We start from the raw sequence: 23,818 nt of genomic DNA on the forward strand, positions 1-23,818 counted from the left end.
ATATAACCCAACAGAGAGGTAAATATGAGCCAGTAATGGGCTGGTAGGTCATATCCATTTTTCTGGGTTATTTTGACCCATCATGTTAGTAAGAATGACCCATAGTTGGTTTGATAAAAGTAACCCAATTTAGAGTTAAAGGAGAATTCCGGTGTGATATTGACCTAAAGTGTATTGAAACATGATACCGAGTGTGAACGTATGTCTCATAGCCCATCTCGACTTGTCCCCTGCACTCCAAAATCTGGCTAGTTAGCCCGATGCTACCAACAGCTTTTTCAGTAGTGGTGCTTCGGCATCGGGCTAGCCATGAAAATAAATCACTGTTTTACACCCATTTACGAGGCTCAATGTATCTCCACACTTCATTGGTAGACTTCCGAGGGCCCTGACATTTAAAACGAGACATTGAGAACTTTGAAAAAGCACTGGTAGTTTACTTACAAGGCGATTTATACAGACAGTATCTTCCACGAAGTTTAACGTTTGCAGCCATCTTGAATTTAGTCACGATAAGTCGAGCAACGAGTAAGAATGAACAGGTATGATAAGGGATCCGATTCCAAAAATAATTCAGTGGAAATGCATGGATTCCAGTTTCTTCCAGTTCTTCCATCGGGCTAACTAAGCCAGATTTTGGAGTGCAGGGGACAAGCCGAGATGGGCTATGAGACATACGTTCACACTCGGTATCATGTTTCAATACACTTTAGGTCAATATCACACCGGAATTCTCCTTTAAAGTCACCAACCCAATGGATTATGTTATTTTAACCCAACATGAGGTCGGTCCAATAGTGACCCAGGTACCTGGGCTAGGAATAACCCAATTTGGGTTGTTTCCAACCCAGCATTTTTGTTTTTGAGTGTAAGATTTTAGTCATCTTTAGTTCATGTAATACTTTATTGTCAATGCACAAATTAAGTAACAGTAGTCTGAAACGTTATTGTTAATGCACAAATTAAGTAACAGTAGTCTGAAACGAAATGCTGTTTTACATCTACAGTGGTGCAAATAACTGACATGTCCAAATGGGCCTTGATGAAATGCGTCGCTAGACTGTTTATACACATTTTAACGGGCCAAAGTTGAAGAGCTGTTGTCCGTTATTATTCGTGCAAATATAGGCTGATTCATGTTCCCTTGCATTGTGTAACTGAGGTCCATGGCTAGTCTGGCTTTCACCAGACCAAGCCCAATCTTTCAAGAAATCAAAAAATAAATAGCGGGCAGATCAGGCTGGGTTCACCCAGCCTATCCATAGGCACCGATATTGTTTAATTTTCCGATTGAGATATCCACGCTCTGGCTATTCTAAATGCAAAAATGCATCAGGGAGTTATGACAAAACTGTAACTAACAAATCCTAATAGAAAGCTGTTAGCCTCCCTAAGCTACAGGTAGGCTTAAGGCAGGCCTATTTACAACATAAATTGTCAATAGGCTATGCTGGCGACACAAATAAAATCTCCGTTGGAAACCAATGGCTTACGCCTTACAGTATCAAGCGGACTTAAACTGCCATATCGTGTAGATGGAATCTTGATCAATTTAATTTGCCCTTTTTTACAATAATTTACAAAAATCCCCTCTTCAATGTCAAAGTGAAAGCAGATTTCTACAAAGTAATGTTAATTAACTAAAAATACATAACGCAAAATGAGCGACTGAGCGATGTGCAGCGTTTGCTGTCCGTCAAAAGCATCTAGTCTGATGGCCAAAATCTCGATTTTGGTTTCATCAGATCAACAAACTTCTTCCATTTGACCTTGGAGTCTCCCACATCATGTCTTTGTGCGAACTTAAGTCGAGATTTAATAAGAGCTCTGCCACTCACCCATAGAGCTTTGAGTGGTGAATAACTCACACAAAAGTATACATAGTTTCTCCCATCTCAGCTGCTGAAGTTTTTCATAGGTGCCTTGGTGGCCTCCCGCACCATTATTCTTCTTGAACGGTCAATTAGTTTGTGGTGACGGCCTGCTCTAGGCAGATTTGCACATTTGCCATATTCCTTACATTCCTTAATGATGGATTTCACTGAACTGCATCCCCTCACTTATGCTTTTCAATAACACAATATATAGTGTTCTTTTGTCTTCATGGTGGAATTAAAGCCATGAAAACTGATTGACCAGTTACATGGACCTTCCAGACGCAGGTGTCTTTATATTACTATACTATACACATTCACTGCACTCAGGTGATCTCCATTTCACTAATTGTGAGACTATTATTGGCTGGACCACTGTTGATTTAGGTCAGTCATTTTAAGGGGGGGGGATATTTATGCAATCGCTTATTTTGCATTATATATTTTTAATTAATCAACATTACTTTGATATTAAAGAGGGGATTTTTGTTATTAATATTGTAATAAAAGGGCAAATTAAATTTACAAAGATTTCATTTATTAAAGCAATAAAAGAGGAAATATTTGAGGGTGAATACTCTTTATAGGCACTGTATCTGTGGATTCTGATAAACCTGGCAAACTATTTCATCATAACAGAGTAGCCTTACCTCTGACACATAAACCTGGCTATAAATATGCAAAACATACAACTTGCAACATCATTTGGAACTCCTTTAAGAATGGATATATCTATATGGGGTTAGAGTACAGAGACAACGAATCGAGAACGCGAGAGCGAGACATTGGCTGAGGTGCGTGGGCTGGTGCCAGTGGAGTCTGTAGCACTGGAGCAGTAGTAGTGCCCACTCCAGGCGAGAGATTTGCACAATGTGGAATTCACCTCTGAGGTGTGGCGAGATCTCTGATGTCTGTGTGTCGCCAGGGTGTGCCGTCTTGCGTTCTCCATTCTCCAAGAATGTGGAATGTGGAATGCTCCTCTTCAACTCTCCTCTTCAAAATGGAAAATGTGGGGTGGTGGATGTGTATGGTGGATGGTCAGTTGACTGACCTGTCCTCTAAAACACTGCCTTCAGCCTACAGCCTAGTACCAGAGTTCCTGGAGCACAAAGAAAAGCTCACATCAGACAGGAGGTTGTGTGGTGGAGTGGAAAGTCTAGCTAAAAATGTTGTCATGTTTGTCATGTCACCTTGAGGAATTAAGTTATAGACAAATTACAGTTTGGGAGGTCTTTCAAGTTCAACTGTCTTTAACTAAGCATTTAAAAGGATTAAAGGCTCATTGATTTGAGCTATGATTTCCTGTGTTGTGCTGGTTATGGTAGTTGGTTTACAGTGATGGTTTCGATGTGCTCCTTGCACCTGTTCTGTGCTGGCATGTGTGAGGGTGTGGTTCAGGTTGAGATGCCAGTCAAGGGTGTGTTACACACACACCCATTCAAGACATGTCACCTGTCATAACCATGTCAACACGCATTAACAAACCGAAGATGGCAAAATAACTGCATTTCTGCAATAACTGGCACACATACCAAAATGCAAATTTCACTGCAACCTAAACAAATAAAATTACATTTCCTCAGACTATGATTCATATCTTCAGTTTTAATGAATCCCAATTGCATTTGACCATGTATTCACAATGAAACTCCCAGACAAATATTTGTGTGAGTTTCCCAGTGCCAGCCTTTTGCAGCTATAATGTAGTCAGTTGTTGCATGTGAACACTATTTATACAAGCTATTACTGCTTTTGTTATCATAGCAACTGTTGCAATTACTTGCATTGAAGTGTAGTTGACAGTATTGTGAGTAATATGTATAAGTAAGTATAAGTATATGTATATATACTCTTTTGATCCCTTGAGGGAAATTTGGTCTCTGCATTTATCCCAATCCGTAAATTAATGAAACACACACAGCACACAGTGTACACACAGTGAGGTGAAGCACACACTAATCCCAGCGCAGTGAGCTGCCTGCATCAACAGTGGCGCTCGGGGAGCAGTGAGGTTAGGTGCCTTGCTCAAGGGCACTTCAGGCGTGCCTACTGGTCGGGGTTCGAACCGGCAACCCTCCGGTTACAGGTCCGAAGTGCTAACCAGTAGGACACGACTGCCCCTATATATATATATATTATTGCTCAACCGGATGGAAGCCTATTGCCTTTCTTTATATCTAGGTGAGGGGAGCGTTCCAGCGCTGGGAGACCTTTACCCCCTGCAATCATGCAGGGCGTGGGCCTGATTATCACAGATACGTGGCCTGCTAGTAAACTCCAGGGAGTAGCAGTCCGGCTATCCCGAGCGATTCTAAAGCAGCGCAGAGTGCTTTAATAGTTAAACAATTGTCAATTAGTAAATATTGGGATATTCTATAGGTCATGATATTTTGGATCAATTGTGTGATCTGATTTACCAAAACATAAAGTTGGTGATTTGCCCAAACATTCTACATTTTCCAAAGTAGAATGTAACTGTTGTATAATTAGGCCTTTGTGTTTTGCATATTGAAGATACCTGGATAAACAAATACATTTTGGTTGAAATAAAAGTACACCTTTAAACCATTTGATAATGCATTGTGGTCGGCACTGTGTACACACAGGGTGGACTGTGGAATGTTCTGCTCTGTCAGTGAATGCTTTACATCTCAGCAGCTAGATAAAAAGGTCAATTTGTGACTGGATTAAGTTCAGAGGTAACATCAGCGCTCTTCTCAAATAAGAAAACCCCTCCCCTTAGAAATGTAAACAAAAACTTTTTTTTGCAAAATTCAAATAAATAACAACACAGAGAGCATCACAGATCTAAGATGAGAATTTAGATGTTAGATGACACTCTAATGTTTGTCTCCATGTAGCCAATGAATGTGCTGTAGGTGCTTAATCTAACAGAGAATACTTTTTAACGAGACCTTTGGACATACTTAAAAAAACGAAAAAATCAAAAACACCCAGCGCATTGTGTAGTGTAGACTCTCTTTTATGAAAACCATGGCAAGCCACTCTTGATTCACCTGCTGAACCACATTCCATTTGCCTGTATCCCCCTTCCTCAGATTCAGATGATGGATTTTTATAATTTATCACTTTTTTCAGAAAGAGCTTTATTTACAAAGGATATGTTTTTTAAAAATTGAGTATAAGCATGTATATTTAAGAGTGAGGATGAGGAATCCTGACAAGCTCTACCACTGTGCAGGAATACATTGCACCGTGCAACCAAATGAGTCTCATCTGAGCCATATGAATTATGAGTACAGTACTGGAGTGACTGGACTACAGACAGAAGGATATGAACTAAGGGTATCCCTTTTGTTGGGAACTTTTATGAGTGTCATGTATATAGTGGCATGTATTGGCAATTGGCAGATGACATTGTACATAAAATGACAGAGAGCAATCATCATCATGATCCCATAAGGATAATCCCTAATCTGAGGCCAACAGTTTAGAATGATAGACAGTAATTACAATTTTAATGACTTTGACAGACAGACAGCAAAGGAGGGAGAGTAAGAGATAGAGAGAAAGAAAGAAAGAAGGGGTAGAGAAGGAGGAAGAAAGGACAATGAAAACGAGAAAAGGAGGGAGTTAAACTATGTAACAGGTCCTCCCGGTCTTTTTGTCTGGCGGTGTGTCAGAACACCTGTTCCAAGGGGTGGGGTCAGGAGAAGTAGACTCCCTTTAACAGGCAAGGAGAGGTGTGTTGTAGGCAGAGAGAGACAGAGCGAGAGAGACAGGGGGTCCAGCTAAAGAGGGAGGATTGTTCAACACACTGGGATTTAGATACACAAAGTCACAAGATGTTCAAGAAAAAGGAGTCGTACAGCCCGGCGAAGATCAGCCAGTGAGTACAAACCAGGAGAAGTTCTCAAGTCACTGTGCCTGTGTGTGTGTGTGTGTTTTGAGAGAGTTTCCTCTCTTGTTTATACCTTTCTCTCTTTTCTTTTTATGGGAATTAATTTCCATGGGAGGGTGCTAGTGTTCCTGCATGCTGCCTGTGTTACATGGTGTTTTTGGGTGTACAAAGTGAATGCGTTGGTCCACATATGCCTGCCTGAGAGCAACCACATTTGTGTAAATGAGAAACATTAAATTAAATCTCCAATGACTGTGGTGGACCATTAGACCACCATGGACAGATAATACCCTTGAAAGACAAGATAAAATTAGATGAAAATTAATTAATATACAACTGTATCATCTCATTTTTCATAATGAAGTCATGTGGACAGTACCTTGTGGTGATTTCTAGTTTGAATATTCTCTCGTTTTGTCCATTTACATTGAGATGATTGTGACAAATGTAAGTGCTGTATTGCTTTAAGATCCGGTTTTCTTTGAAGGGTGTGACATATTGATTTAGTTTCATTCTGTTGGAAGACCAGTGAAGTGATTAGTGTGATGACTAAGAGGACTGGTAACACTATATGACGCGGGGGTAATAATGATCCAAGAGGGTCTCAGCCTATTCTAGTATTTACCTAGTCAATAGAATCCAGCACAACACCATGTTGTTATGAGTTACGCGGCTTGTTATCAATGGTGACCAGTCACATATGGCCATGATTTACCTTTTGCATGACACTTCTTGAATAACGTGTACTGTTGTTTGGCATGGTATCTGGAAAGTCTTGACAGGGTTCTTTGTCATATTTTGTAGTTAACCCCTACTCTTTCAATTAGCTCATTCCTTTAAAGGGTGTGTGCTTACATAAACTTGGTCACTGATCATTCATGTTCTCAAGGACTTGAGGGGTGGCAGGGGCAAAGCCCTACCTATCAATGGTTTCACTCAAGAGTATCTGAGGAGAATCTTAAGACAGAGGGTTACCACTGCAACAGGACAAAGGACAAATTTACCTTTAAAACAAAAGAAGATAAAAAGCCAGCTCAGGTCTGGTTTTGTGCAATAACAATTTGTATCCAATGCTCTGATTGAATGGATTATGGTTTATGATTTACCTAGAGGAATCTCATCATTTCCCACATGCTGTTGTCTGCTCTGGCATATTGGGTCTTTGCAGTTAGCTTTAGGGTCACCTTAGCATGACACAGTCTTATCACACGCTGATTACACAGTTGAATTGGAACTCGAAAAGTATGTAGACTCTGTATACTTACTCAGGATTCTTAGTGATAAGCTGCCAAAAAACAACTTCAGAACCTCTTTGAGGTTTTTCTTATACTTTCTGTTAGAAAAGCACCACAGTGCATATTACCATCATATGAATATGCATATTCACTGTGATTTTTGTATGGGCCACTTAACTGAAGCAAAGAGTTTTGCCTTTCTGGATCACCAGCGTAATACAGGGGGTGTCAGAGAACAATGCACAAAATAATAAACCTGCATGTAGAGATTATAGTTTCTTTGTTGAGCGATAGCCATTTCTGGAATTTAAAGTTAAGGAATTTGCTTTGTTGTCCAGATGGAACAGTACCACACCCTCCACTTTCTTTTGTTTTCTCATAGAAATGTCATCTGCTTTGTGCAATCTTAAGTACAACATACTAAATTAAACAATGTAAAAACAATTTGAAATATAGCTGCAAGCAGCAATGAGGGGGCCAAGCAGAAGGTTCAGCAGGCCAGATTTGCCATGTAAGTCAATGCCGTTGCATCAGACATATAGCCTTAACCCTTAAGAACGTAGGTTTTATTTAAACCAACGTACTCCACTGGGTGAGTGTTTTGGGCTGCGTCACTAGCGTTCTACACTGACATTTTATAGTCATTATTAGGTGGCCTACAATCTATGCAGTGTTAGCATGGCCTGGGGCCAAATGTACAAAGACTTGTGTGGATTTCATACTAAAACATTGCGTACGTGCAAACCTGAAAAGTAGCGTACGCACAACAAAATCCTGATGTATGAAACTGTGCGTACGCTGCATTCCACGCAGCTTTTTCTTTATACATCCCAATTAACGGAAATTAAGCCGTGCATGCACGAGCATTACACTCCACCCTCTCTCCTCCCTCAATCACACTCATTTTAATATGCTAACTAGAAGGCCACTCGAGAGCGCAGACCTCCGCAAAGACAAAATGGCCTATCCCGCAATATTAATAACAATGAAAACTAGTTTGTGGATCCATACTCGAACCTGCTCCAAAGTTTAATAATTAAAATCATCAAATTAATAATAAAAAAAAAAAGTGCGGATGCGAGATAGAAGTGTTTATCCGACGAAATGGCAAGAATCTTACGTCTTTATCATCTGTAATTAATAACAAACAAAAAACAGTAGTGGCAGAGCGTAGCACTAGCAGTGGCAGCTATAGGGTCAGAGACTGTGGCAGAATTATTGGTCTGTCTGCAAGTAGGTGACAGGGTTCGCATAACTGGGTTTGATGCATTTGAACCATTACAACACAACTGCATTAATTAAAAAAAAACATTAAATGAATCGTGTCCAAGTAGGCTACCACGCATCGCGCACTCGAGGTGGAATAAACGAAGTCGATCCAGGCCACATCGCCACAACATTACGATTTCTGGATCATATCCCTATATTTGCACACAAGTGTGACAACAATAATCACGAATGCTTACTCGAGGAAAGTCAAAGTATCCTATGCAGTCAATCACACTAAGGGAAATAGCTTATATTCACGCTTATTATTGTCAGCCTATATATTCACATGCATGATCCTGTCCCATATGTATTTCTTTCAAGTGAAAACTATCGGATATATGAAGGGAAAACACTCGGCACATTTTACGGCATGGGCAAATGCGTGAAGCCGACCCCATTTGTTTTGTGGAAAGCTCTTCAAAATCTGAAATGTTTGATAAGCCAGTCATCAACAATCGTGTAACCAAATATCGCCTCTGTGTAGGCTATAGGTTTCACATTCCCTTTTAATTCTGATCCTCTAATAAGTCTACAGTTGTCATTAGATAGGTTGTTGCATAACTTAGTAGAATTTTAGCATGTTGTATGTCCATTTAAATATAGACACAAAGGCCTACTTTTCGAAGTGTTATCATTTTAATAACCCACGTTTCACAATATACTGTGCAAATAAAGGCCTAGACTTCGCGATCAACTAATGTTGTTGCGCTGCATTGCCTCTAAGTGTCGCCAACTGATGATACACATTGAAATGTCGTGAGCCTCGCCAGACATGAAGTTTCGCGTGGAGGACCTCACATTCTCACGTTCAAGTCAGCCTTTTACACATCCAGACTTGGCGTGAGAAGTGACGTCGCAGCATTTTGTCGCGTATGCAAGCTTTGTACATGAGGCCCCTGGTCTGTTTTATTTCACGTGAATATTGCAAAGTACCACACACACACATGCTTTCATCATGTGATCACATGTGTTGCATGCATGCACCTGATTACGCAATTAAGTCAGCTGACAATGTGTTACAATTGTCCCGCGAGGATAACAGGACACTGCGAATATCTCTGCTCTTACCTCAGACGGATGTTCAATGTCCACATCAGAGTCGTCATTAGATGTAAAAAATAACCCTGATCTCTTCATCAGTAAGCTGGCGCTTTTCAAATGTGCCATGACTAATATTATCGATGAAATTGTATAAGCGTCTGTAAATGAAATGAGCGATGAACGATGAAGGAACTTCGAGATGCCGGTTGCTGTAATGTTTTGCATTGACGGACTAGATGGATGCACTGCTATTGCGCAAATAAAGCTGTGATTATAATGGGACAAGGTAAAGATGTATGCGCATTTCTTGTGCGAGTTTTAATGTCATGAATGTAGCAAACTATGTTTCCTGAGCTACATAGCTCGTGAATGAACGATGTTTGTTTCCAGCATTCCGTACATTTCGCGGTCATTTTGATTTTCATCTTATCAGTGGCCATGAGATTTGACTAAACACTGAATAACATCATCATTTAATTTAGAAAAATAATTAATTTTGCTTGTTTTATTGTGCTTGGTGTAATGACTGACATTCAGAAATATGGCAATAAATGACAGTGAAGTTAGCAACATTTGTAGCCTCCTGTAAATAAACGTCTTCCCAATACTTGCCACTTCCGTGGATTTTGTCATGTATAGCCCAACCACACAATCATAATATAAACTAGATCTGCAAAATGTGGACATAACAAAATGGTAGTGGCAAAGTGATTTGCGAGAGACCATCTTTGACTTTGAGAATGTACAATGTCAGCCCATGTTAGCCAACCAGTGGTAGCCCATTGTTAAGCAGCAATTAGAATACTTATGTAGCAACATTCCAAACACAAAAGTGTGACGGTACGCTTTTACGGATAGTTAACGGTACGTTTTTAAGGGTTAAGCAGTCACAGCAAGTTCCATGCCATACAACCCAAGATTGGCTGAGTTACAAGGTCAAGTTTCACATCAAAACATAACTGATTTTGTGGGGCTGAACCAGGGCTGAGTGTCGCCGCCCCCTCCCCCAGCCAGCCCACCGCCGCAACCGCCTCTGCCCATCCCACCCTTGCAGGCACACATTAGAATGAACTAGATGGAACTTGCTGTCATCAGTTTCACATCAAAAATAAAAGATTGACTGAGATATGATCACACTTGCTGTGATTTAAACATAGAGGTCAACAATTGACATCATAGGGTGTGTTGAACTCGGCTTGGCCCAAGGATTCCAATGATACCTCATTTTGCCATTCGGGTCAACAGGTCAAAAGTTACGTCCGTAAACACAAGTCCAACTTTGGCCTGTTGGTGGCGCTAGAGCGCTTGACGTGCCGGCATGAAACTTGGTGAAATTAATTATTGGACTGTCCCCAATTAGTGTGCAAAATTGTATAACTTTATACCAGACGGTTCTATGGGCTACCATTGACTTCCATTGCAAAATAATGCGCATCAGCAACTACTGGCCAAAATGCATTTTTGTCAATTACGGTGCCCCGTAGAGGTCAAATGTCACCAAATTTCTTGAGCGTCCTCCCGATGGGGTCTGAGGTACATGTACTAAATTTGGTTTTGATACATGAAAGCGTTGCTGAGATATGAAATCACATCCTGTTTGGCGGCCACAAGAAATTTCGATTATTGGTACAGGTCAATGCTTCTGTCAATTGTTCCAGAAAGCAATGCACTCATCAGGCATGGTCTGAAGATGGTTTCTGCCAATTTTGGTGAAGAACAGATGAAATTTGTGACCTGCGAAAACTTGTACGTGTTTTTGATTAAATCCAATATGGCGGCCGAATCAATTACGATGACATCACAAGTTGGCTTGGGTCTGCCTAAGGACCTCCAACAGTATTACCAGACACCACTAGTGCGTTTTAATTCTAAGCACAACTGCAGCTACAGGCTAAAAAGCATGTTTCTTAATTACAGCACCCCCTAGAGGTCAAAGGTCACCAAATTTCTTGAGCTCCCCCCTGATGGGGTCATAAGTCCATATACTGAGTTTAGTTATGATAGATGAATGGGTTGCTGAGATATGAGCTCACTTCCTGTTTGGCGGCTTCGCCGCAAATTTCGATTGGATATTACGGGTGAACAGTTATAGTTCTGAAGATGAAAATCGATAACTTTTGTGCGGCTTGGTCTGAAGGGGTTATGTGCTAAGTTTCGTGAAAATCGGACAAACTATGTGAGGCGTGAAACTTTTTAAAGGTTTTTGACAAAATCCAAAATGGCGGAAAATCCATCATGGCGGAAATTGACGTTATAGGGTGCGTTGAACTCGACTTGGTCCAAGGATTCCAAAGATACCTCATTTTTGGCAATTGGGCATACGAGTCAAAAGTTACATGCGTGAACGCACGTCCAACTTTGGCCTGTTGGTGGCGCTAGAGCGCTGGAGGTGCCGGCATGAAACTTGGTGCAATTAATTATTGGCCTGTCCCCAATCAGTGTACCAAATTTCACAACTTTTCACCAGTCGGTTCTATAGGCTGCCATAGACTTCAATGGCGGAAGCGTAATAATAATAGGGAAGAAAAGATAGAATCACTAAGGGTTGCCCTGCAGCTTCGCTGCTTGGCCCCCAATGAATCATGTACATAAAGAGATTTTGGTCATGTCAGACATGCTATTTTTTCTCATTGATAAAACAACTGAGATTACAGATTCTGTATTAGTTTATTGTTTCATCAATATTGGTCAATTCTTTATAAAGTACAATGCAGTACAGTAAGCCTTTAATCATCAGGAGTTTAAAACAAATTAAGTTGGTACATTTTAATTATCATATTAATTATTATTTAACTATGTAGAGCATTTTATTCCTATGTTGCTGATAGGGAAAGTATCAGAATGTTTGTGTGCACGGCTGTCGTACTTTACACATTTTCTCCTTCCCCTTAAATCAGGGACCAGGTCGGTGAGCTGACTTTTCTGATAGCACGCATGCAGAGGAATTCTGACACGGTGGAAAAAAACATCTTGCGTGCTGAAGATCTCCTGGCCGCAGTAAGACCTATTGCCCCCTCTCACACAACAACAACAACAACAACAAAATGTTCAAACGAACACACACCTCACACACATTCATATGCTGAGGCACAGGTCTAAGAACATGTCTTACAGGACCATATCTGTCAAAGCCTGTAATATTGCCCTCTGGCTGTTCCATTCTCAGGACACGCAGAATGAGCTGAAGAACCTGCCCCTCCGGCATCAGAAGGAGAATGCAGAAAACCTGGCCGAGGCAGAGGGCCTACTGAAGGACCTGTTCCTTGACGTTGACAAGGCCAAGAAGCTGCATCACCCGCAGGCTCATGAGATCGAGAGCGAGTGAGTGCAATGTCAGCCATATTGATTTTTGCAATGAATGAGAAAGACAACAATGAGCACTCAAACAAGTGACTCAAAACAACTGGCTACTACTAAATAGTGCATTGGGTTTGCACTGTGCAGTGTTACATCATCTGAGCTAATGCAACACATCCTAATGTATCAGAGTGAACACACCAAAGGCTCCTAGAGCATTGGTTCCCAAAGACTGGGTCGCGACCTATGATGGATCGTAGGAGATTTTATTTGGGTTGCCAGCATAGCCTAGTGACAATTTATGTTGTGTAATACCCCTATCTTATACCTTATATATCTTAGGAAAGCTAACAGCTTTCCGTTAGGATCTAGTTTGTTAACTACCACAGTCACGAGTTGGGTCGCGATAGTCTGTCATTTTAAAAAAGTGGGTCCCCAGAAAAAAAGTTTGGGAAACACTGTCCTAGAGGGTTCTGATAAGTTGATCACGAAATAGCAAGTGACTTTTTCTAATGACTTGTTTTGTTTTTGACCCCAGCGTCAGCAATCTCCATGACCGCTGGTTTAAGGACTGTGGCAACTATCGGGATCTGTATGAGCAGGTGGAAGATGTGAACCTAAGGCCAAGGGTTGACTGGGGCCAGGTGTTTACTGAGAAACAGGTATACCTGTGCTTCGGATGCATTCATTTACTCCCTCCCACTGTTTTTCATAGTATTTTCAACAAACCACTCCCTACATCTTTAACATTGTAATTAATGATCACCACGATATAAATCTTGCAAGTACACAAAAGTAATTCCTACATTGAATATGCACTTATGTCAGGGAATTTAACCCCAACATATAGATAACCACAACACGTAGTATGGCTTTGCCCACAGACTCTGGTACCACGAGGAAAGCGTGCTAGTGTAAGGAAGGATTCCTTTCACCTTCAGTCTCTGACTCTGCAGCCCAAAGCTGTTTCTTTTATTGTACATATGCACACAGAAAATAGGAAGCAAGACATAGCGACTTCATTGTGACATACTTCTTATCTCACCCACACACACACACACACACACACACACAGACAGGGTGCAGTTCCTGTCTGTCTGGGTGCACACTTAACTTGAACTCTCTGTTCTTAGAACTCAGCACAACAACATTTAACTTGAACTCTCTGTTCTTAGAACTCAGCACAACAATATTTCTGCTTACACAAATGGTTATACAATGATAATAATAATTTCCTTACAACGTATCTGTTATGTTACAGAGACAAGTGGATTCAGATAAATATGGTCCTAACCTGTCTGACGTGGAGAAGCAGATCGCTGCCCACAACATCCTGCACAAGGAGATCGAGAGCTACAAATCCCAGCAGAAGGTTTGCATGTCATTGACCTCTAGTGCATGGCAATATGACATGTTCACATCTAATGACATGTTCACGTCAATCCACTTTGGTCCAACAGGATGCAGCTAATCAGAAGAAGTATTTAAACCTGCTGGTGAGTTTTGATGTCCTTTAATTCAAAAGCTCCAGGCATCTTCATAATCCATGACGTTCAGTTTTCTAGAAAAGGTTTAAGCACAGCTTAACTTAGCATAGTTGTTAGCTATGGAACACCTCAATACACAGACATTGCTACATACAATAAGTCTTTAGTATATCAGTTTTCTGGCTGATTTTCAGTCGACCAATATTGCATATCACACGCTGACCTTATGTTAATGACCTTATGTGTATGTTTATGTACAATATAGGAGAGCTCCCTAGACCGCCGTAACAACCTGGCCAGCCTGTATGATTACATGAGTAGCTGCAACAAGGAGTTGGCATTCCTGGATGACCAGAATGACAAGATTGCCACCAGGGACTGGAGCGACCGCATGGTGGATGCCCCCAGCGTGCGCATGGAGTATGAGGTGAGCAGAGGAGAAGTTTTGTGGAGGTGTTGTTATATATCAATACTTCTAGATAGATAAACAGTGAGGGGAATGCAAGATGTTTTGAGTTTTGATAATGTTCTTATGAAGTCCTGAGGTATATGTCCCAAGTGATCCCAAGATTGTATGATGTGCATGGTTCTTTTGTAGAGATTCAAAAACAGTGGTTTGTTAACACATGAAAGTGAAGTCAACCAACTCCAGGAAGAGAGAGACCACCTTGTTGCCACTGACCACCCAGCTAGCACAATAATCAAGGTATCTGCAGCAACAGCACAACACTTAACATCTGAACATGTTGTTGATAGGGCTGTCAAAATAACTGATTCATTTCGATTAATTAATTTGAGAAAAAATAACTGATTAAAAAAAATAACGCAGATTAATCAATTCTGTATGACCTTTGACCCCGAGCCGTTCTAGTTAGTAACCATTACTGTAAAATGAAGGAGAGAGAAGAAAATGTGCTGCCTAGATCATTGATTGGAACATTTACTTTTAAAAAACGGCCTGATGGTGTTGACAAAAATAAAGTGTTGATTAAAATAAAGTCCTCTGCAATGTCTGCAGCAAGGAATTTGCTTATCACCGGAGTTTGTCAACTCTAAAGTCACACATCTATGGAAAGAAATAGTGTTGACATTGAGAGGAGTGTTTATTTTCATTGTGTCCCCTAGGTTATATCTGTGGAATGAAATGCCTTGTATGTGAAAAAAACTTGTTCCCGAAGCACTTTTGAATTTATTTCCTCAGCATATCATAGATTATTATGGCCATTATTTTACAGGGAAAATAATAAGAGTTTTTGAACTTTAATGTCACTAATGCTGATTATTCAATGATTCGTTTGAATTTAAATATTTAAAATACTTTCTCAGCAAAAATTATATATGCGATTAATTTAGATTAATTAATCACAGAGTATGTAATTAATTAGATTATTTTTTTTAATCGATTGACAGCCCTAGTTATTGACTTCAAATATCTATCTGTCTGTCTATCTGTTTAATGTTTATCTCTCTCTTTCTCAGCCTCTCAACGATAAGGTCCAAAGAAAGTGGAAAGATTTCCTCAACCTCTGCATTTGCCAAGAGACCCATCTGGACAACGTTGAGGATTACAAGAGGGTAATCATCAACAATATAATATGCACAAGCAATGGAATAATATTGATGTGAAACTTCATGATAATGATCTTTACTTCTCTCTAGTATCAACTGGATATGGAAACCTTTTCTGAGTCTCTGAAAAGGATCAACTCCACCTTGGACTCAAAATTGCTTGGCAACATGAGTACCCTTGAGAAGCAGATGCACATAGAGGTTAGGCTTTATTCAATTTCAGAAACCAAGAAATCACATTATTCATCACTAGGTCTATCAGCATATTCACTGAACTAGCTCTGACAACTATGGTAAAAATAACAAGTTTTATTTATTACAGAGTTACATCATGTAGCTCTGTGAGACAGCCCTGGGATAACTTTTAATCTGCTCATTGAGAGTATTTTATTTTACAAATGTATTTCTGTATCGATTGCTCCAGGGAGAGGAGAGGGCGGTTGAGAGGAATGAGCAGCGTCTGGCTGACCTGAAAGAACTCAGCACCACCATTGCCCCACTTCATCTTCGCCGCCTCCGCCCTACCAAACCAGTCAATGTGGTTGCCCTGTGCGACTGGACCACAGACAAGGTATTAGACATAGCAAGAGTGAATACAAAACGAAATACAACAAGTATGAATACAGAGGAAGACAAACAATGACAAATTACATCTATGGCTCAACCCCTCAGCATTTTGTAATGATGGCATGATACTTTCCTTTTCAGACTTCAATGCAGAGAGGGGACAGGTTCACCCTGAAGTCCAATAATAATGAGGAGACCTGGGAAGTTCAAACCAGCAGTGGCCTGACCAAGGCTGTTCCATCCGTCTGCTTGCTGATCTTGCCTCCAGACAGGGATGCCATTGCGAGGGTGGAGAGGTGAGGACCACTAAGTCCATCATTGTTATGACTAGCCTGACTAAACAGTCCATTGCATTCACTGAGGTCAGGAACTGTTCCATGAGATTAAACCCAGAACACTGTCCAAATTGTCTTGAACTGGACTGAATGAGTATGGCGTCACAAATACTGAGATCACAGAATTTAGTAAACCAAACTCATCAAACCCAAGGTGACATCATTTAGACTATTATGCGCCATATGTTGTTATCGTTTACACCATTCCTGAAATTAAATTATGACAGTATGCACTCACTGTTTAAGGCAACATCTATAAACATCTGTAATGCATCTTCATTTTAATCCAGTTTGGGTGACCAACTTGAGGACCTCAAGAGGAGAAGAGCTGCTCTGCTGGTCCCAGTGACACGCAAGTCCTACACACAGACGGTCAATACGAGTAGCCCTCAGGACAAACCATTGGCCAACAATCTCTCAACACGTTTAGACAAGGTTATGGAGGGCCTTTTGAAGGCAGAGAAGGACACCCAGAATCGCCTCAGAGCCCCACTGGACCGCAGAAATCCCACGCGAGATCTGTCCAACCGAATCAGCGAACATGAGGTGAGAGGATATTACATTTGAAATCGACTGAAAAGCTTATTGTTGGCTATTATGTTGTTTATGAATGCTACTGGTATGTCATACAGAAAACTGAGTTGGCGCTAAATCACCTGGAGGCGGAGAAGGCATCTATTCAGAGGGACATGCAACCCCTCCTGTCCCAGATTCCCCTGGGTCCAGTCACATCAACGCTACCTACAAAGCTGAGTGCTGTCAACAACAAGTTGGACAACGTATCCACTCTTTCTGACAACTACAAGAAGAAGTAAGTTAAAGAAAAAAAAAAACTGTCCACACTATTAGTGAACACAAAGATTGATTTGTTTAACCATCAAAAGTGCAGAAACTTTGAAGTCCCTGTTAATGTGATCAAATTTGATTTTAGGACCAACGCAGCCATGTTCTTGGAGAATCAGATTAAAAAAGTGGACACCATGGTATCTGGATTCGAGAAAGATCTTGTTAAGACTGATGTAATTTCTGATGAACCAAATTCCATCCAGACTCGCACCCAACAGCTTCAGGTGCGCCAGACTAAAAACTTAAAACCAAACACTACTACTAAGCTAAACAGACTTAGCCATGGCATAACAGTATATTCTTTTCCCCTGTAGATTCTCCGTAAAGATGTTACCAACAAGAAGGATGATATGCTTAAGCTGGACCGAGACCTTGAGACCACAGGACAGCTGTGTAGCTCCTTGCAGAAGACCTTTCATGAATATTGTCCAGATATTCGCCACCAAGAGTCTGAGGTCAAACGCCTAAAGAACCGCTATGCCAACGTCAACAATCAGCTGCTGGAGAGGTAAGGAATGCAGAAAGTTCTCTGACATGTTCCTTTAAAACATACAGTTTTACCATTACAGTCAGTGATTGGTGCTAGACTTATTTCGGCTTTCCTTTTCAGGTCCATCCTGTTGCAGGACATAGCCAATAAGAACCAGGATTTTCAGACCACTGTGAAATCTTTGAATGCCTTTTTGATAAACATGCCTAATAACAAGATTAATCCATATGACAGCCTTGCTCAAATTAATGCCAAACAAAACTCTCAGAAGGTCAGTTGTAGTGTTTTCTATCTAACATTGTGCTGAATAATACCTTGCTCAATCGTCACACTGTTTACAAGACTTGGTGACTCTCTTCTCAATAACTTGAAATTAAATTTTAAGTTTTGTCTGCTTGTTATATTCTAGAGAGTGGTGGAGGACATTAAGAGGAAATCAGATGATGTGGACCGTGTAGTAGTTCTGTCACAAGATCTGCAGAAACTCCTGAATGTGAGTAGTTACATAAACAAAATGCAGGAGACTACTGTAACAAAGAAAATCACAATGGAAAGGTTCCACCTTTGTGTGGGTTGGTCACTGATAACACTAACTGCTTTGGAAACTTGTTTAGCTATTTAAAAGTTTAGGGCTGTATTCTTGTTAAAGACTGTTTAAGGACAATACAGTATAACATAACATAACATAAGATGCGTAATTTAAAGCCATCATATTTTATTTGTATGATCTCGTTCACAGGAATATCATCAAATCACTCTGAAGAACCGCAACAATTTAAATGTCCCAGACTTACATTATGATGAGTCCTGTGACTTAATTGACTCTGTGCAGCAAAAGGTACAGTAGGTAACCAGTGGAATTACATGTGCTGTGAGATTTTGAGTGAGTATGCAATGATTTATACCACAATTTATCATTCTAGGAAAGGGATGTTCTGAATCTTTACTCTGAAGTGTCAGCAGAGAATGATCAGCTACTTCACCAAATGTATCTGGCCAAAAACATCATCAATAAGGTATGATCACATAACAAAAAAGAAAACATTTATATCATTACATAACCTCTGGACAAAACAATTCAAGCAATTGCTTCACTGTGCCTCTAAACTTCCCCTTGTCTTGCTCTCCCAGAATGAAGAGGTTGTGAGCCAGGTTGTAGTGAAACAGCAGATGCAGATGCAGAGCCAGCAGAGGAGCCTGGATGCGGTGGATGGCCTCAAGAGAGACCTTGAGGGTGAGATCAGCAGACGCATCCATGCTGAAAATGATCTGGAGATATACACAAAGAGACTCCAATCCCTCAGGAACAGAAGAGGGGTGGAACGTCTGGAAGAGAAGGAGATTGTGCAATACTACCGTGACCCCAAGCTGGAGAGGGACTTGGAGAGTCTCAAGAGTAAGGTTGGAGATGAGTCTGTGAAATGCTCAACAACCCACACAGAGATTGACATCTTCAAACAAAAGATTGTTCGTCTGGAACGTGAACTGGCAAGTATAGAACCCAAAATGGTGACTAAGGTTCTCACAGAATTTGAAAGAGACCCTCAGCTGGACAAGGAGGCTGAAAGGATGAGAGAGGAAATACGTAGACTGAGAGAGGAGATCACCATTCGGAAGTCCGAGACAGTGCACCTGCAGACCGAAATCAGGACCTTGGAGCAGAAGAGACCTACCATAAGGGAGAAGGTGGTTAAGAAAGAGGTTATCAAACTGGACAAAGATCCAGTCATGCTGAAAGCTGTTTACACTTTCCAGAATGAGATCGCTGATGAACAACTTAGAGTCAAGGCCTTGACTGATGACATATTCCAGACAAGGAGCAAGATCAACACGCTAGAGAGGATCATTCCCACAGTGCAGCCTAAAATAATAATCAAGGAAGTCAAGAGGGTGGAGCAGGACCCTGAGCTTCTCAGTGAGTCGAAAAGGCTGCACACTAGTCTCAATGAACAAATGAAGGAAACCAACATCCTACTGCAGGAGCTTGCAAATCTCAGGCTCCACTACACTGAAGTGGAAAAACGAAGACCTAAGGTGGAGGTCAAAGAGATAATCAATGAGATCTACAGAGTGCACCCTGACACTGAAGCGGAGCTGAAGCGTCTGAGGAGAGAGCTGCAGCAGTCTAGTCATCTTCGCACTGATTATGAGATGCAGATGGAGACAATCACTTTAGAACTGAACAGACTGCGCTCCCAGAAGCCCAAAGTGGAGTACAAAGAGGTGACCCAGGAAGTGATCAAAGAAGAGAGGAGCCCAGAGATGGTCAGGGAGATACAGCGGCTAAATGACCAGCTCACACTCTTGAGGAGCAAGTATGAAAGTATCCATAATAAAGTCTTTATCTTAGTCAAAGAAAGAGATGAACTGAAGGCTGAGAAATCAATAGTGCACACTGAAGTTGTGAACAAAGAAATAATCAGGTATGAAAATGACCCTCTCATCGAGAAGGAAGCTGACAGGCTCAGGAGAGATGTCCGTGAAGAAGTCCAACAACGGCGCAGTGTTGAAGAAGCTGTATATGACCTACAGAATAAATACCTCTTGCTTGAGAGGCAAAAGCCAGAAGAAAAGATTGTGGTTCGGGAGGTAGTACGTCTTGAGAGGGACCCGAGACAAATCGTGGAACATGAGAGGCTAAAACAGAATCTGAATCTAGATGTGAACGCTCGCATGAAACTGGAGATGGAGGTGAGAGACCTGAGAGCCTTGGTTCGGGAAAAGGAGAGGAGCCTGTCAGGGGTAGACAGACAGCAGAAAATCATTGTGGAGACAGAGCTTAGACAGATAAGGTCTCGCATCCTGGAGTTAGAAAGTGCCCCACCACGTGTTGAAGAAAGAATCGTAATAGAGGAGGTTCTTAAAGTGGAGCGTGAACCCAAACTGGACATGCTGATAGATAGCTTGCGTGTTGATATAGACAAGGAAGACAATAATATTTCCCGCCTGGAAAGAGACATCACAAACCTAAAAATTAAACTGAATATCTTGAAAAAGGAGAAATCAGTGGAAAAGGTTATATACAAGGAAGTGATAAGAGTGGAGAAAGACTATGCTGTGGAGTCTGAGAGAGAACATCTCAGAGAGCAAGTGTCACAGGCAAAGCATGCAAGACGTGATCTGGAGGATGAAATACAGCGTCTAGATACCAGACTGACCCGACTGCACACAACAAAGTCAACTACGTCTCAAGAAGAGACTAATCTGACCCTAAGTAGAGATGCTCTACAGCGAGAGAAGGATCATCTCCTGGAGGAACTGAGGAAATTGGAGAGTGAGCGAGAGACCATCTCCATTACATTCCAGCATCAGTCAAGATTACTCAGTGAGAGGAACCAACTGAACAAGCATAAGAGCATTCAACTGGAATCTGATACACAACGCTTGGAGAGGGAAATCTTGGATGAAAAGGACACTATCCACAAGAGGGACATTACCATCATGGAGTTAAAGAGTATCCTGAAGAATGAGGATCATTCTGAGACTCATACAAGGGAAACCAATGTTTCCACCAGAATCTCCATCCTTGACCCAGAGACAGGAAAAGACATGTCACCATACGATGCCTATGTGGCAGGAGTAATTGATAAAAACCAGTACCTGCATTTCCAAGACCTTGAGTGTAGCTGGGAAGAGATCACAAGCAAAGGGCCTGATGGAGATACCTCTGTTCTTCAGGACCGCAAAAGTGGCAAGCAGTATTCCATTAAAGATGCTCTTAGGGATGGAAGACTGACCCAGTATGATCTGCAGTGCTACAAGGACGGCAAAATGACCATATCCGAGTTTGCACTTTTAGTAGCTGGAGAGAAGAAGCCTAAACCCTTCAGCAGTGCTTTCTCTACTTCTACACCTAATTTGAGTTCCCTTAACAGCATCACCAGCCCATCGAGCTTATACGATAGGTCATTATCCAATGGCAGTCTCAACACACTGGTGGGTACCATTAGTGGAGACGAAAACTTCCCCATCTCTGGTGTTGTGGATGTCACCACAAACAGCCGCATGTCAGTGCGCAGTGCCTTGACTCGCAAGCTGATCGACCCAAACACAGCTCTGAGGCTCCTTGAGGCTCAAGCAGCCACTGGGGGATTGTGGACCTCAACAAGAAGGACCGGTACTCTGTTCACAAGGCAGCACAGTATGGTCTCATAGATAAAAGTCAGATGCATCAGCTGCTCAATGCCCAAAAGGCCTTCACTGGTGTAGAAGATCCTGTGACAAAAGACCGTCTGTCTGTGGGACAGGCCTCGCAGAAAGGTTGGATCCCAGAGGAAAGTGCCATGTGGTATTTGGAAACACAGTACAGTACAGGGGGGCTAGTGAATCCAAACAAAGCTGGGCGCATTACTATTGAAGAAGCAATCCGAACAGATATGATTGATAAGCATACAGCAAAGGAGGTTCAGGATGAAGGAAAACACCTAAAGCATTTGGTGGACCCCATAACAAAGAAAAAGCTCACCTTCAAGGAGGCTCTGCTTCGTTGCAAGAAGGATCAAATCACTGGACTTCTACTCCTACCTGCTGCTTCGAGTGATAGTGTAGACAGTGCTCCCTCTTATTCAAACTATAATTTCTCCCCTTCTCTTTCTCGTGTGTAGGCTATGCAGAGGCACCTTGTAGATTTGCCAGCAGCAAGCCATTTTAACAAGTTTAGGGGGTTATAACATAGCACTTACTCAATTATCTTTTACATCTATGTCAGAATAGCCTTTAAGCTTTTGGTTGGAATAGACACAAACTACTATGTTATTCATAGAACTTGGAACTATAGGTTGGGGCTTCTGGGTCTTCAATTATCTATCCAAATTAAATATATCTGGATTTGTCTTACATTTTCTGTCTTACCTGTGTGATATTTTATTTCAGTGTTATTTTTGGTTGTTACTGTTTGACATATTAAAACAACTCCTAATAGTTGAAGAAAAATGCCTGATCAATTTACACTGTGTGCTATTTGTGTGCTTACTTCATATCTAATACATACATTTCAACCTGGCCCAGGATGTGAAATGGTAGCCAGATGGCTACAATGCTCGTCAGTGAGTAACACTCACTCATCAGCTCCTATGTGCTCCCAACAGATGCCAGAACAATTGTGTTTTAGCCCCCTTAGCACACCCACCTCCCACATCCAAAATTCGAGTCCAGTGTGGGACTGTGGTTGACTACCACATAATACAGGTTACACTAGTGTCGAGACCCAGATGAGAGTGAGGTTTATGAGGATGTGTAACTATGGCCATTAAGAGACATGCTGGTGGCAACAAATACTTCCACCCACGAATTTTAACCTCCTGGTGCTGGATAGCATGCCAGCCTCTCATGTCCGAGGTTGCGACTATGTGTCTGGTGTAGGAGCATGACTGTGCTCTTGTCTACAAAACACAGACTACAGAATGATGCATAACCTTTTATTTAGATGTTACTTTGCTTGGAGAGCTTTCAAGTCTAGGCCTCAGATATCTAAGCCAAATTGATAACTCAGGATTCATTTCTAATGAGATTATATTAGAAAACAGCACAAAGCATATAATTGTCCTCTAAATGTGATGTAAGGCTACAATTACAGATAGTGTTTACTTAGATTTCAAGATTTCGTTTAATTTTAAAGTTCATTTCAACAACTGCACATATCAACTGAACATAGGCCTACAAAATGATGTTATGCTTGACAAACTGTGAAACTATTAAATTTTATCATATAATTCAAAGACAACATTATATTTATATAAATAATAATACTTAACAAATATAATGACGCCTGTTGTCATTAGCCTTCTAGTCCGGCAGCCATGGGGTCAGACCTGGTTTTGTCGTTTAAAGTTTTGTTTTTGCAGAATCTTAGACAGATAGATAGATAGATAGATAGATAAATAGACAAATACTTTATTGATCCCCAAGGGGTAGCTCTAAGATTTAGGAGGGTGCCCAGTGACATCC

At 41.2% G+C, this 23,818-nt stretch overlaps 1 protein-coding gene across 1 annotated transcript; it reads left to right on the forward strand.

The window, feature by feature from the left end:
* Window positions 1–5,597: 5,597 nt before the first annotated feature.
* LOC125296855 (envoplakin-like) lies at window positions 5,598–22,798 on the forward strand. The gene is given in 22 exon segments (XM_048246966.1): window positions 5,598–5,724; window positions 12,179–12,278; window positions 12,448–12,602; window positions 13,117–13,240; window positions 13,840–13,950; window positions 14,039–14,074; window positions 14,331–14,492; window positions 14,664–14,771; window positions 15,545–15,640; window positions 15,725–15,835; window positions 16,059–16,205; window positions 16,343–16,497; window positions 16,827–17,082; window positions 17,169–17,347; window positions 17,468–17,606; window positions 17,697–17,890; window positions 17,993–18,143; window positions 18,282–18,365; window positions 18,612–18,710; window positions 18,796–18,888; window positions 19,004–21,962; window positions 21,965–22,798. Coding segments are annotated over 22 exon segments (6,015 nt in total). The 5' UTR covers window positions 5,598–5,680; the 3' UTR covers window positions 22,477–22,798.
* Window positions 22,799–23,818: the final 1,020 nt, after the last annotated feature.

This window comes from Alosa alosa, chromosome 6 (assembly GCF_017589495.1).
Source record: "Alosa alosa isolate M-15738 ecotype Scorff River chromosome 6, AALO_Geno_1.1, whole genome shotgun sequence".
Classification (NCBI taxonomy): Eukaryota; Metazoa; Chordata; class Actinopteri; order Clupeiformes; family Clupeidae; genus Alosa; species Alosa alosa.